Source organism: Ixodes scapularis, unplaced genomic scaffold, assembly GCF_016920785.2.
Source record: "Ixodes scapularis isolate PalLabHiFi unplaced genomic scaffold, ASM1692078v2 PGA_scaffold2__306_contigs__length_199485367, whole genome shotgun sequence".
NCBI lineage: Eukaryota > Metazoa > Arthropoda > Arachnida > Ixodida > Ixodidae > Ixodes > Ixodes scapularis.
The window spans coordinates 64,438,768-64,454,015 of record NW_024609857.1 but is presented as its reverse complement, the minus strand read 5'-3'; the positions used below and the strand labels follow the sequence as shown (position 1 = coordinate 64,454,015).

Genomic DNA, 15,248 nt, shown 5'->3' with positions numbered 1-15,248 from the left:
TTTCGGTCATAATCCGATTTTATAAAAAGATTTGCTGGATAGAGTATAGAAGTGTGTGAACAGAATCACACACTTGCGACTCTTTAAGACCGGGTGCTTTAAAACCTCGTAAAATCTCTTACGACGCTCAATCGGGTATCAGTGGAACACTTTCAATGTCTCCATATCGTTTTCCTGTTTCTTGCGCGTATAGGTATTTTTTTTCTTGGCATGAAAACTTTAGACAATGTTATAAACGACCATTTCTTATAAACAGTATGCACAGTGCTCTCCAAACTTAACGCCGCCACAGGGTATACCCAAACACTGAGGTGACAGAGCTCGTGTCGCCGCAAAGTTTGGGATGCCTCCTCAAGATGGGATAGAAATCGGGATCCCCAAACATTCTTCAGATAATTCAATCGGCCGCGGCAGGAACTGTCAGAAATGGCAAATGCCGTGGGGGCGTTAAGGTGCAACCCCACCCTTGGTTAGTGTGATTCTGAACCAACAGATGGCGGTGAGGTCACCTTCCAGGCCTGTACATCAAGGCGACAAATCGTGTGTGGTGGCGCTTCAATACAGTGTGATATTTTTCTATATCCTGAATTTGACATCCCTGGTCCCTTGCTTGTTTTTCTCTGCACGAGCTTTCTTTGGAACGCGCACGGCTGCGCCAGTTCTCGTGCAAGGGGGCGAGTTGCCTACGCTCCGAGCTCACGTCTCAGACAAATGTGGGCAGAACAAAACGCGAAAATATTCCCGAGCCAAATGGCGAGACACGCGCACAACAAAACCACCGACGCGTTAAAATATATAAAATTGCCTGTGCGCCGCTATCGGAGATTTCAGAGGTCAGTTATACGTATTTCAATGTGGCTAGATTTATATTGACACGAATGAAGGGGACGAGAGGCGAAAAATAAAGGTTTAATCGGCGAACTTGTGCCCCCTCCCCCCCTCCCCCCCAAAAAAAAAATAAATAAATAAAAAGAAAGAGCGTCGAGGCAGCAGAAAAGCAGACGGCGATCCGGCAGCGGAACAAAGAGCGAGAGCGAGACTGACTCGACAAGGCCCCTTGCAGCTGCTTATCTGTTCTACAGTGCGTCACCATCTCGAAAGTTCGGCAAAGAAGGTTCGAGCGTCGCGCGCTCGGGGCGAGGATGAACTGCACTTTCGAGAACAAGAAAGCAGGGCGAAAGTTACACGCGAATCTTCTATACTTCGTTTCACCTTCGGTCCGAGCGTGGCCGATGTTATGAGCCGAAGGGCCAATCAAACAGCTTAAAAAGCGCAACGGCATGGCGTGCTCTCTGCACTTGATAGGACTAGCCGGCGGAAGAGCACGCACAGAGAGACGGCGAATACCGACTGGTCCTATCAACTGCAGAGAGCACGCCATGCCGTTGTGCCTCTTTCGCTGTCTGATTGGCCCTTCGGCACATAACATCGGCCGCGCTCGGACCTAAGCTAAGCTAAGCTAAGCTAAGCGTGACCGAAAGTTGCTTTTTCGGCTCTGCGGGCGGCACTATGACGGGCCGGCCCTTTTGTCGTGCATGTGTTTGGCTCTTTGTGGATTTCCAGGAAAACGTGATGACGTGATGGACTTGGGTTTCCGAAATTCTAGCTTGAAAAATTAACTACCTAAAAAATAACGAAATAATTTTTTTTTTAGGTGGCTAGGTGTTTATTTTGACCAAAACCACGAGACTGGAAAACACAAAAAATGACACTCAGGTTTAGATGTTCAGTTTGGTAAACCCAAAGTAGGATTTAGGACAAAGTAGGATAAAAAAATGCCGAGGTTAAAAATTAACTCACAGCAATAAATGATACGAATTAATTTCAATACGAATTCAGTGATAAATGCAACGACTGGCCAGGCAAAGATTCTGGGCCTGTGGATAGCTTTTCCACATAGTTTAAGCAATGCACAGGGTGTCACAAAACAAAAAAAAGCTACACTTTTTTTTACCGCAAGAATAAATTAGGTATTTCCGAACGCTCATTCTCCGCCCACTGTAGTGCTAGATGTCACAACCAGATGTCAAAGTTTCAGCCCGATCCGAGACCTTATTCATAAGTCATGAGTGATTTTCTGAAAAGTTCAATAAGAAAATGGCGGCCGACGGAGTTTTGAATACATGGAAGTCTATGGGTGCCAGAAACCGAAAACGGGCAAAAATGGGCTCAATTTTCCCATTAAAATTTTCAGAAAATCACTTATAACTTTTGAATAAGGTGTCCTTTTGGGATGAAACTTTGGCATCTAATTGTGACCTAGTGCTATCTTTGGGCGGAGAATGAGCGTTACGCGAGGCGTAGTTGGCTTTTGTGGTAAAAAAAAACAACAAAAAAAAACATGTAAATTGATTTTGCGACACCCTGTAGATCTTAATTTGGTGATTTATGCGCGCAAGTAGTGGTCTGCAAAAATGAAAAAGATGCAAACGGGTAGAGTTTGACGTCGTATACAATATTGTGCAAGCACGCACATGGTACGCTAATTAAGAATGAAACAGCTCTACATTTTGCACTAGCGGTGAGCGTATCGAAAGTTAAGGGTGCATCAAAAGCTAAAGCGTGTACACATATACTGCTCAGGCCATTATGTTTGAATGCTCATAGTACTTTATTACCCTCAGATTGAGTGTAAGTTGTCTCCTGATTGCTTACAAGAGAAAGAAGGAAACATTCTAACACTGCAGCAAGGCATGTAGTTGGGCTAGTTGGGCCATCTAAGCTTTCACACCTTTGTGCTGCCGTTAGTAGAGAGGGACGCCCTTCCGTTGTGTGCGGCGTCAAACATCGTGCACCCCGTACGTCGCCTGTGTAAGCGGGTCGTGTACCAGATCCCCCTGTCCTGCGGCAGGGTGTATTAGCCCCGAGAAGTTCGCCTAGCGCCCCCTTACGGCGAACCGGGGTGACGTCACGGCGAGGAGAGAATTTTTCCCCGACTCGCCCCGCTCGCCCTGTGGAGGCTGTGACGACGCTAGCTGTCGGCGCGCTCGTTTCTATTCAATTTTTTTTGGCGTGTTTTTCGTAGGAAGTGTAAATTTTTTTATGTGCCTTTGATGAGGTATGACCTGCAGCGACAGGCGAAACTTCAACGAACATTTTAAGCATGGCTGACAGGCCAGGCAACGCATGAACCACAGCTGGTATGTGAAATAAAAAAAAAATATGGCCACAATTGCAGGGGCATCACTACAGATTCACACCTCGCACAATAAACGCTGCTGATGGTCCGAATGAATTGGCAGGTTATGTATACTATTTTTTTTTTGTATCTCTGTCTTTAAACAAGATCGCCGAAGAAGAAAAGCTGCATGCTGCTCGAGCAACGTGCTAAATACAGTCTCGGCCATGGGGAGAGAATCACAAGTAAGACAGCCCAAGTGCAGGGGCAAAGTGAAAAAAATAAGGAAAATTTATTATATACATTGCTCGCACTTGACCTTTGCTGGATTCGGATAGTATTTCAATGGACTACACGGGTGGTATCTGTGTACTTGTTTATATCAATCCTCAAGTAATATATAACAAACGTAAGTTATGGTGTCTAGCTCGTTATTAGTCCCTTAAGCCCTAAAATTGAGATTTTACTTAAATCGAATTGTCCTGAAGCTAAAGTACAGAAGCTTTTCTCACGCAGACTGTCGCCCTTCACAGGTTCCACATTTTCTGCTACCAGTGCTGCATCTTCCACTGGACAGACATTCGAATGCTTGCTTTTACTCCTGTTTTCCTCTGTTGTCAGAGAGTCCAGTTGCAGGGAGTTTGGAGGCTGAGGAAGCTTTTGGGGACCTGCGGCAGTGACTCTTAAATGGAAATGACAATTCAAACTAAACGGTGTATTTTCCGAATACAAAAGGCTGTAATAAAGAATGTCAGGAAAAAGTATAAACATTCCAAATTACGGCACTATTGCTGTGCATATTTTGGGCAGTTTACTACATATCATAGAGGCAACTGGGGGAAATTCGGCCGTTTTTGCTGCTACCATACAAACTAATTTCCAGTAATTGTGAATCCTTTAAGAAATATGCCTGCATACGCGTATAAACTATATAATTAATTCAGGAAGAAGCTACATTTATGTAAAACAACCCTGTTCCATGAGCACTTCAAAGATCATCAGACGCAGGGCCTTTAAAACATCTGCGAACCCGCGCATGCAGAGTGGCAGCGCAGAGTCGGGGTCGCGAGCTAATTTGCCGACCACCGAAAGGCCCATGATATAAAGGCCGCTTCAGATGCCTTGAAAGCAGGATGTAATATCGTCCTAAATCATGAACATGCAAGGAACAGAATTCCAGCGTCTGAAACACTTGCGTCACCGCTTCAGCGACCCCTCTCAAGATTGCCTAGCGTCGTGTGGACGGACGGGGAGGTTCATCGGCGTAATTGCCTCCGCCGATAGTTTTCGGGATTTGTAACCCAATCTTAAAGGTAAAAGGGACAAACAGGCTTATAAAATGTACGGAAGCACGTTAATATCGGCCTAACTCAACGTCTTGTACACCGGGTAAACGAAGTCCGGCGTCCGGCTCCTCGAAGAGCTTGCGGCACACAACGCCAAACCAGGAAACCGGTGCTGGGAAGCGACCCGATGCGAGATCGCGGAGCGGGGTACTCGCCCTGACGTCACGGTACACCTCACCCAATCAGGGCGTGGCGACCGCAGCGACGCTTGTGTTCGCTCTCGGGGCTAATATTGGTCAAACTGGGCGTTGTGTAAACGTAAGGGCAAGGGAACATTCCCTTTCTTTACGTTCCTCGCGCTCAGGAAACCTAGCGGTTCATTGTGACAGGTGTGGCTGCACGCCGTCATTTCGTGACATAAAGATTTTGTCTCGTCACAAAAACAAAACTGCGAGGGAGATAGACGAAACATATTTTGTCGCCTCTATCGGAGCTGACACGTGTGTGAGCGCTCCTTCGGTTGCCCTTGCAAATGACGAGGTGGATTTTGTAAGAAAGTGTGGCAGGTTCGTGTGACGGAGCGTGGGCGTGGGTGATGCCGCATGTTATTGGTTTGACTTGTTTGTTCTCTCCCCTTCCTCCTTTCTGTGTTTATTTCTCTTTCTTCAGAGCAATAAACTTTCAGTTGTAAGTCAGCGCCCTGTCTGTGTGTTTCTTCGACCTCGTCCTACGTCCTTTTTGCGCTGTTCCCTCCAAACAGTATTCTAACACTGGGCTGATAGAAAATCTCCTCCTGCTGACAGCTACCAATCATCTCGGCGCCGATTATGAGTATCCACTGCATGCCAACGGTCGCGTGCTTAGAACGAGATTTTCCCACGTGATTTAATAGAATCGCTATTGTTCTTGACAAACAACTATGTTTACTCAGGAAAGGGGTCAGATGTGAAGCTTAGAATATTTTGTATTGATTGTGGCACATGGAAAGTTGCGTAGGTTTTTTTTACAATCTGCGAAGCAGAATGCTCCTGGGTTACCTTGGTCTCTAATGCATGTAGCACACAAAAGAGCACGAACTGAATCACAGTGGGAAACAAAAATAATTATGATAAACAAGAATTCAATCACGCGAAAACTGAGGGCACTGCACATACACAGAAGGTAAGCTTTGTTTCACTGAATACATTACCAGGAAAGTATATGGTTTTACTGTGAGAGCGAAGCGGAACATACAAGTGCGAGCATACTGCCCTGAACTACACTTCCAGTGAACAAGTGCACCATCCAAAGCATCAAGCTCGCTTTTATAGCTTTTGGTACGCTCAAACCTTTCAATACACAATTGTAATCAACTCTATTATTTCAATTATTTTTATTAGGTGCGCCTATATGGTGTGTGTGTTTGTGTGTGTGTTTTGTCTCTTGCGTTCACGTGCCATTTTCTTAGTTATGTAATATTTTTCTAGAAGTCCGACAACTACAGTTTGTTTCATCATAAGAGCCGCATAATCAAATATGTAGAGAAAAAAAAACGCGAACACGCAAACACACTTTAAAAATGCAGCGTAACGGCGCATTCAAAATTAGTCGTTAGTTTCTTAGAGAGCAGCAGCTTCGTAGGGCGACATTGTTACCCGTTGCAGGTTATAAAAAGTGCAGTACAACTGTTATCTCGGGGTCTTTAACGTGCATCACACAGTATATGTGATACACGATCGCACGAGGATGCAAATGGTCGACTGAACCCAGGGTCCTTGCTAAAGCCCCTTGATAAAGGCGTTTTTTTACAAGTTCCGCCGAGCATTAATGTGGAAACGTGCAAGACACGTGCCACGAGCGGGTGCTCCGCCACCAATGGCTTTCAAGGGCCAGTCATTTTAGTGCTGCGCCGCCATTTGCCTCCAAGGGCCGCTCGTGATACGTTCCTCGTGCACTGGAACCTTCGAGGTTATTTGAAAAACCAACGCAAACACATCGAGGGGCTTTAGTTCCTACAGGCTATGCAGCGTGAACTCCGGGCTTTGAACGGAGCTCGCGCTCGAGCCTTTCTCCACGTGCTCTGGTCTGTGGTGCATGCCACAACACATTCGGCCAACGATCCCTCACCGCACTTGGTTTAGCTTGTGAGCTAAACCAAATGACCTACGCTTAGAGTATCGGCGCTTTTTCCCCCGATATTGTTGTGGGCGCCGCCATCTTGATGGGTAGTAACACATCAAACGCAACTGCCGATCGTCATAATTCAAAACTGCGACTTCCCGAGAATTAGTTTCGGTGTCAGGAAGCTCACGTAATATTGCTTTGCTTTGTCGCGAACTGTTAAAACATTTGTGGAGGACGGAAAAACGTTTCCGGTGATTTCAAATAAAGCTTCAGATAACTGACAACCATCATTTTAAGCACCAAGATGTGTAAGAAACCTAGCTTATTAAGTGGCTCTAGTTTAGCCCCACCGCATAGGCACAGAAAGAGAACGAACAGCTTGACCTCGCGCTCTTGGCGCCGCTTCAGTGGTTACATCAGCCCGAAGCGTTGGCTGTGCTCCGTACTAAGGTAGAGCAAAGCAAATACACAGATCTTAGGATTTCACAAGCCAATCCAACAAGACTCACTTAACACGCCCAATAAAAAAGAAATTGCCGGTTTATTTTGACTAACTGGAGACCTTTTGACGTGCAGTCGAATTCTCAGATTGGCCTTTGTCGGATTTCGGGCATCCCGGCCGATATTTGAACCCGACAAATATGGATTCATGAGCCGGCGCGTTGGCTCAGAGATACTGAGACGATTTAATGTTTTGTGTTCAGTTTTAATATTATTGCCACTTGAAAGTCATCGAGGTGGGTTTTAAACAAAATATAGTCAAACCATTCCGACAAGCATAGTTTGATTGCGGAAATGATTTTTGCAAGTGATAAAAACATTAAAATGTTTTCGCATACGTGGCGGAATCCCAAATGGCGGAATCCCCTTCATGGCGCTCATTTCATTGGGATCGCGTCAGCCATGTGTACCGACGCACAGTAAAACACGCGCAAAAGCAGCTGTAGTGCGCCAGGAGCCTCGCGATTGTTGTTCTGACATCTCTCGATCGCTTACTGCGGGCATCCAGGCATATGACACCCTGATATCTGGCGTTTGTTCCGTATTTCACGTGGCGTTCCAAGCGGCACACGACGGACAATGCACATCAAGCTGTTCTTGAAAACGTGTCGCCATCTGTATTTTATATTAAGCAACTACAATTTGTCATAACTGAATGGGAAAAGTTTGAAGTCTTATAACATTCTTAACGTGTAATATATTAATATGGAAGTTCTGGAAAATGTAATATCGAAGCATGCTTCATAATTTAATGTCTCGTTATTTTTATTAGTTTACGTGATTCCGTTTTTATAGCGCCATAAAATAATACCATTTTAAACTTTATTTTTTTATTTTAGAATATACAATATTTGTACACTTTGTTGCTCACTTTTTTAATTTATTACATCCAACCAAACGCTCACGTAAAATATCGTGGACGATAAGACGTTATAACTCGAGAAATATTTTTTTCCATATTAGAGACTGTGGTCTATTAAAAGGTGAATAAGTAACTAACTGAAAATAATCGTAATATCGAGACATTAAAGTATTTTTGAAAAACAGCTCTTTAATTTGACATTAATTTTATAATTGTAAGATATATAAAAAGAAAGTTATAAGCCGTCAAAAAAGCACCAAAGCGTCATGCACGGTGGGGTTGCACCTTAAGTTTGAGGCGCACTGTACATCTGATCTGGCAAATACCGCAGAAAACATCGTTCTAGCGCAGTGGTTCTCAAATGACGGTCCGCGGACCTTTTGGGGTCCGCGAAGGCGTTCTAGGGGTCCGTGAAGCCCAGCCTCACCAGTCAAGCCTGGCAATAATAGTTGTCTTTTTTTCAGATTGAGAAGAAACGTTCCAATTTTCGGGTGGGTTTTCTTGTGTATATGTAAATAAGAGAAGTCTTTTTCACACTAGCCCTTAGTTATATCCATTTAATAAATCGCTATCATAGTTAACCTATACATTTCCTTTCCCCACACCACGAACGGGGTCCTCCATTATCTCCACCGACCCACAAGGGGTACGCGAAACATCAAGGGTTGAGAACCACTGTTCTAGCGAAATGAAGTTCCAGAATCACTTCATAGATTGCGCCAGCGTGCCAGCATGTTCTCTCCTCCTAAGAAATTTTAAGAGGTTTGAAGGCGCAGTCCGACATTTCTGGTGGCGCATAGGGCACAATGTCCGCAGCACAATAGCGTGGAGCAGGGGGCAGCGCTTTAATCAGAACAACACCGCAATTCTATTTCGCTTTCGCTTACGACAATTGTACAAGCGTGAAAGCCGGTAGAAGTCCTTTAGGAAGCAATTAAAACCGCTCCTGGCTTTGCCTATATATATATATAGATGACGCCGAACACTGGTGGAAGGGGTATCTTTTTTCAATAAATAATGCAAACCGAATTAACAGCATCAAATCAGATGTGCAAAAAAGACGCGTCTGGCTTCCAGAATTTTATTTAGGTCACAAGATCTACGATTAAAATCATGCTTCCTGTTCCTGCACTTGGAACAGTCGAGAGATGGCACTGATGGTGCAGCCTGAAAATGCAACAATCAATGACCACCTTTAGCTAAAAAAAAGTGAAAGCCGTTTACAACTCCCTGTAACACCGAATTAGAGCGCAGCTCTTGAGGAGGAGGAGGGAAGGGTACTGAGGGTCACGTGTCCTTGGGGGTCACGTACCCCCCGAGGTCACGTGACCTTGGTGGGGTTACGTGACCTCGGGGAAGAAGGCATCCACGTGGGGGGTCGCGTGACCCCTTACGTGACCTCGGGCAGGGGGGTCACGTGATCTCGGGGGGGGGGGGGGTCACGTGACCTGGGGGTTCACGTGACTCCCCAAGTCACGTGACCCCCCAGAAAAATTTTTCCGCTAGACTTAGCGGGGAAATTTTTTCGCTAGGCTTGGCGGGGAAATTTTTCCGCTAACCTTAGCGGGGAAATTTTTCCGCTAGATTTAGCTGGGAAATTTTTCCGCTAGGTTTAGCGGGTTATTTCTTCACTAGATTTAACGGGGAAATTTTTCCGCTAGATTCAGCGAGGAAATTTTTCCGCTAAATTTAGTGGGGAAATTTTTCCGCTAAATTTAGCGGAGAAAATTTTCCGCTAGATTTACCGGGAAAATTTTTCCGCTTGCCCGTTTCCAGCTTGAGCGGCGACGCCGCTCAAGCTGGAAACGGGCGCCTAAGAGCCTCGCTCTAAAAGGGGTTCGGCCTTGTCAACTAAATGCATCCGCCTTTTTAATGGGGCCTTTACAAATTCGGAACGATCAGTTTTAATGTTTGCTTCAGCGAGTGGAGTTAAAGTGATATCAGCCGAACAAGCTAGAACACAAATGAAGGTGCGACCGACCCTTACTGAAAATTGTAGCCTGCATTGATTAAACCTCACATATTGTTTTTTTCGTTGTATAAGCACGAGTATATTGCACTTAAAGTCAACAAAATCCTGCAAATTTGACGGGTGAGCTTACGTTTTATCGTTATACACTTTCGCACAGGGGGAGAGTCAAGCCTGCAAACGTATCTTACTCTTTAAAAAGTTGAGTGGATTATTAAAGTTTTGGAACACGTGTAACAAAACCCTTTGATTTTATTCGTGATTTTAGCAGTTATAAGGAGAATATACAGGTTGCTTGACGCGTGTATTTGACTTCACTGAGCTTAGAAATATAAATTACGGGGATTGTTTTAAAACAATTGATACATTTTTAATGTATGTCGGTAATACGAGTTCATTCGTGATTCAACGTGAATAAAGCACTCCGAAGAAACAGCGAGCTATGTTAACCTAACCCCTCACTGAGAGTTGCCAACATATTGGTTTGCCTAGTCCGGTGTTAGAAGACTACGTTCAGTTAAGCGAAGCGACCGCACCTCCCGATCTGTTAACTCAACTGCGGCCGCAACATAAATGCCGTGAAATTCACCTTTCCGTTGCATTGCGATTCTTACTGATACATATTGTTATACGGTAGAAACCAGTTATTTTATGATAGCTTATTGTTTCTTTGGCAACTACGGGTTGAATGGAATTTTATTTTCGGAACATCTGAATTCGAGTTGACGTGAAACCAATGCTATCGCCACTCTCTCCATAGTTTTTTTCCACGAAGAGAATTACAACTATATATAGTCGCTTACAGGTTAAGAGAAGTTGGCGAGGGAAAGGAAGGCTGAAGAGGGGGAAACAGAAGGAATGCTGGAGAGTAGATTAGCAAACCTTCTCCCCTCTCCAGCGCTCCGTCTACTTCCTCCTCCCCAGCCTTCTTTTCCCTCGCCAACGTTTCTTAACCTGCACCAGGCTATAGTAAGTACACCCGGAGTTTCTATCAAATCTGAGGCATCGCTTGGTGGCCATATTGTGGTTAGAAACGACGAGCTTGTGCTGTGCTTACCGCTAGGCCGTAAGGTGCGTGGCACTGGGACAGGTCCTGCGCCTTGCCCTCTCCCGTGTACTCCACGAGGAAGCTCAGGCGTCCAGGGGCCGTGGATCCGGAGCGCATGTGCACCAGGAGGGACCCGAAGGACGTTCCGTCCATGTCCTCTCTGCTCGGGAGCCCCGCCAGGTCCAGGAATGTCGGGGCCAGGTCGATGTTCAGTACTATGGACTAATGAGATGAGATCTGTAGAGCCGAATGTCCTTCGAATATACTCGCTCACGCTCTGGGTTGCAAATTGTCAAAAGTATAACCAGCGTACTAGTCTGCAACTTGAGTAGTTCTTAGAGTGCGAAATATTGATTTAGTGGTTTCTTAGTAGCCGCCGCAGTCAAATATGGCCAATAGTGAGAGTCATGCGAAAACGGTTGCTGTGACAATGCTCTGACAGATCGCCCTGTTTTTAAAATGTGTACACCACCTGAAGGTGGCGCCTTTGACTTTGGTTGAGCTACTGCTCTAAATAATAACGTCAAACTTGCGTACAAACTGAATGCAAAGAGAGCTTTTTCTCCGGATCTGCAAAACGAATGGCGAGTCCTTCTTCGGATCTGCAAAAAGACTGGCAAGTTCTTCTGACCGGCACAAAAGTGGTTGAGCTTTTCTTCGGTGAGCAGCTTTTCTCCTTGAGCTTTTCTCCGCGAAGCATAGCGTTAGATAAGCTGATATTGAAAAAGGAGTGACGTGTCAAAAGGAGTGACGTGTCTTAGAGGCGAGAGCTTTGGTAAAGTTTCGAAGTGAACTTCCATCTAGGTTATACTTTTTGTGCGCATTTACAAGAAATACTCAGCTTGGACGGGCAGTTGCCTGCCTTGTTTTCTGTTCCGTACGATAAGATACAGTATCAAATACACAATATACAATACGCAACTGCAATCTGGAACCCTCATCAGGTGTATCTCACCAACGCACTGGAAGCAGTCCAAATCTTTATTAATTTTTATATTCGTAAAATTTTAGTATATCCCACCTGAAGGCTGAATCTGAGTTAGTATTGCTTGTCTTCCCCGCATCGTCACCCACTCCTTATTCTTCCTTCGGTAGCTCCCCTTACATTTTACCCCCCCCTCGTATCTCAGCGCACCGGTCATTCACCTACAAGACGCCCGCCCACGCACTCGCTCCAGTTCTTTTGCCGCCTCATTTTGTGATACATCCGTCATGTGTCAACTGATGGTGTTTCGGAAGACCGCTTGAGCTCTGTGACTTGAAAGATAAGAAGGGCACACAGATAGGCAGACTACCTTCATCGGAAAAGAGTGATCTCGCATACAATAAAAGAAAGTGCGGATAATATTGGTATGGGACAAGCCAAGAAATCTTTCTTGGGTTGCCAAAGGCATGGTAGCGCTTTTTTGGACGAGGACAAAAGAAAGAAAGACAAGACAGACACGAGCGCTGCCATGCTGTGGCAACCCAAGACCAATACCAACTAGCCCAACATACAGCCAAGAAATCTGGCGTGGTCTAGTGGCTAGGGCACCTGGCTTTTAACCAGAAGGCCTGGGTTTGTTTCGAACGTCGGAATCTATAGAAACTTTTAGCAAACCGTCACCGTGTCCCGTGTACCGCATTAATGGAGCCTTTAAAACATGCCTTTAAGCGCGCGCCCCGATGATACCGCAACCGAGGGTCGCGCGTCTCAAGGCATGCATCAAAGGCTCCGGCGGTGCGCAACACGCTAACGGTTTGATAGACGTTCCTATCGTTTTGAACCTCGAAAGGCGTGAAAATGTCGGTCGGATGTCTTTAGGAATTTCATCCTCGCTGCAACACCCTCTTTTTTTATGTCTTCTTATCTTTAGTCAGAGGGGGCTGAAGTTCTTTATTTGCTACAAAATAATATCCTTGCCGTATTTTGTTTGATTGGTTTTGAGGAAAACAACGAAAACAGTTAGGAATCATTATTTCAATTTTGCACGTCGCTCTTTTTTTTTATATAGCGCTGCAATAATAGACAGTTTTAGTATAGCGTTGCTGGATCTTACGTACGCAATACGCAATAGTATAGCGTACGCTAAAAATGACCTGCTCGGACCGAATTTAGTTGTGCGTTACGTTTTCGAGTGAACACCGCGCATGATCTTGGTTAAATTTGCTAGAGCCGAAGAATTCCGCGTGCTTATAGCGCAACCATGCTCCTGGAAAAAAAAAATATTGAAAAAGAAAAAGTGTCATATCATTTTATTTCAGGTTAAACCAAGCCACAGCTGCCTCGTCAAGCTCGCTTTTCTGCGGGGTACAGAGGCTACGAGTACGAGTGCGTAGCCAAATTCGATCACGGAGCCTCCGTCAGTCGTCCCGTGGAAACGGCACCTTTAATCAATGCTATCGCGGAATGAAATTCATGACCCTGATGTCCAGTGCATAGCGAGAACTTCGGCGATTTCGTTTAGAGTCGTTCGTCCGTCGGCGTTGAGCTGTGGGAATAGGCTTAGCCTTGGAGCAGATCGCAGCGTCGACGCACACTGCGAGCGGCGAACATTTCTACAGTGCACTCTTTCAGCTGCAGGGCGATCTGATTCGACCGCGGTAGGTCCCAGAAAGAATCGCCGAGCTCAACACCACGCGATTTCACGTAACACAGAACTTCGAAAACACCACGTCGCCCTTGCTGCGCCAGTCGAGGCAACCGCCATCTTGAAACTGGCGTTCTCGTTGGGTCCGAGATCTCTCGAGAGCGTCCCGGAAGGCCCGCTAGCCAGCAACGCAAAATCCCCAGCGTTGCGTGCGTACGAAATACGCTAGCCCTTCTATTGCGTTCTGCGCATGCGCACTCACGACCCGCAATCTCCTTGCGTACGCAAAGCTATAGCGTACGGTCCACTAAAACTGTCTATTGATACACAGTTTTTTTTTTACTTTATAGATTTGTTTAAAATAAGCCGTTAAAGATATAGTTATGCGGCTTGTGGAGGTGATTTATATGCCAGGGGCACATTATGGTGGGTGGCTAATCTTTGCGATAATTAGGTTAATTAGTTAAAAATCGTTATTGAAATTTTTAATTAGTGAAAATAGACATATGGGTCTATTTAGAAATTTACTGAGGTCATCGAAAACCTCTTAATCAACTTTTTCTAGAGCGACATCAAGCTCGTGGGAAACTCGGGGGCGCGCCAAAGTTACAACTGGTGAGGTAGGCGCAGAGCTAGCAGTGGCGGAACGTGGATGATGAGATTATCATCGCGCTTTTGCAAATCATCTGGTTAAATGCTGATTTGAGTTAGTGGGAAGAATGCCGCTTATTTTAAGACAATCGGTGTACAAAATAAGCAACTAATACTTGAACTCCTCCCCTGTGCGAACACAGTTTCTAAGAGGTGATAAAAAATCGGCCTTTGCAATTTTGCAACGGAAGGTGATTGAGAGATCTTACTTTCGCTTAGGAACCTCGGAGGGTGCGATTCAAGTGCTTTGCTTAATCACTGCAAGCGATTTTTTTGCATTGGTTGCGCATTGCATTTAACAATGCCGCGATTTACTGAATGTAAAAAGAGAAATCATTACAGTGATTGCACAACAAGCATTTGAGAGGCTTCTGTTACCTGCGCATTTAAGGTTTGGGGCTTTCTTTGTTGAAGCGGTACTATTTTTATAAATGTGACGTTTTGAATGGTTGTTCGCTTTCCCTTCTAATATAATTTAGTTTAATGTATAGTATTCTTTTCAGTGGTGTCACTTGGATCAGCGGCACCCGAAACAATGGGCCGCCGCGACCCCCCCCCCCCCCCCCCCCCACCCCCCTCTCGTGGCCCGCCGCGATAACCCCTAAGCGCTGCAACCGGGGCTTCCCAATTGCAGTGATGCTACTGCTTCTTTGTATAGCTTCATATGGGTGGTTGTGAGCACCGCATGTGCACCTTAGGAATAAACGTGGTTATATTTTATGGAACCCATCTTCCCGAAAGAACATCCCGTGCCGTTCTCGAGTGACATAAATAAAAAAAAAAGTAACAATAACACTTACAGCCTGTCTTGATCGTCACTGACTAAACTGCTGCGCGTAACGTGCATGAAAATATTCGGCCGCTAACTTTGGCTGGAGATGTCTCGCCCTTCAAATTTAGCGGACGGCGAAAGCCTGACTTGTGTCGGTCTCTTTTGATCCGTTCGTTTTTCTACATAGCCAGGCTCATAACGTATTCTAGGTTAAAAAAAAAAATAAACGTTCTAGAAAAGAAGGTTACCATTCTGTTTCTTAGCAGTGTCAAGTACACCGACTTCACTTTGAAATAGTGAATGAGTCTGACACCTGGGATAATATTCCGGTTGAAAAATTCGCAGAGCGTCAATTGCGCCTGAAATAT

The 15,248-nt window shown here is 45.2% G+C and overlaps 1 protein-coding gene across 2 annotated transcripts in view; it reads right to left on the bottom strand.

The window, feature by feature from the left end:
- Positions 1–15,248, bottom strand: part of LOC115313099 (N-acetylglucosamine-6-sulfatase) — a 76,416-nt gene that overhangs the window by 20,099 nt on the left and 41,069 nt on the right. For both annotated transcript variants that reach the window (XM_040220683.3, XM_040220682.3), the window contains exon 10: positions 10,897–11,109. In XM_040220683.3, the coding sequence (XP_040076617.1) occupies positions 10,897–11,109 (213 nt within the window). The remainder of the gene's footprint in view (positions 1–10,896; positions 11,110–15,248) is intronic.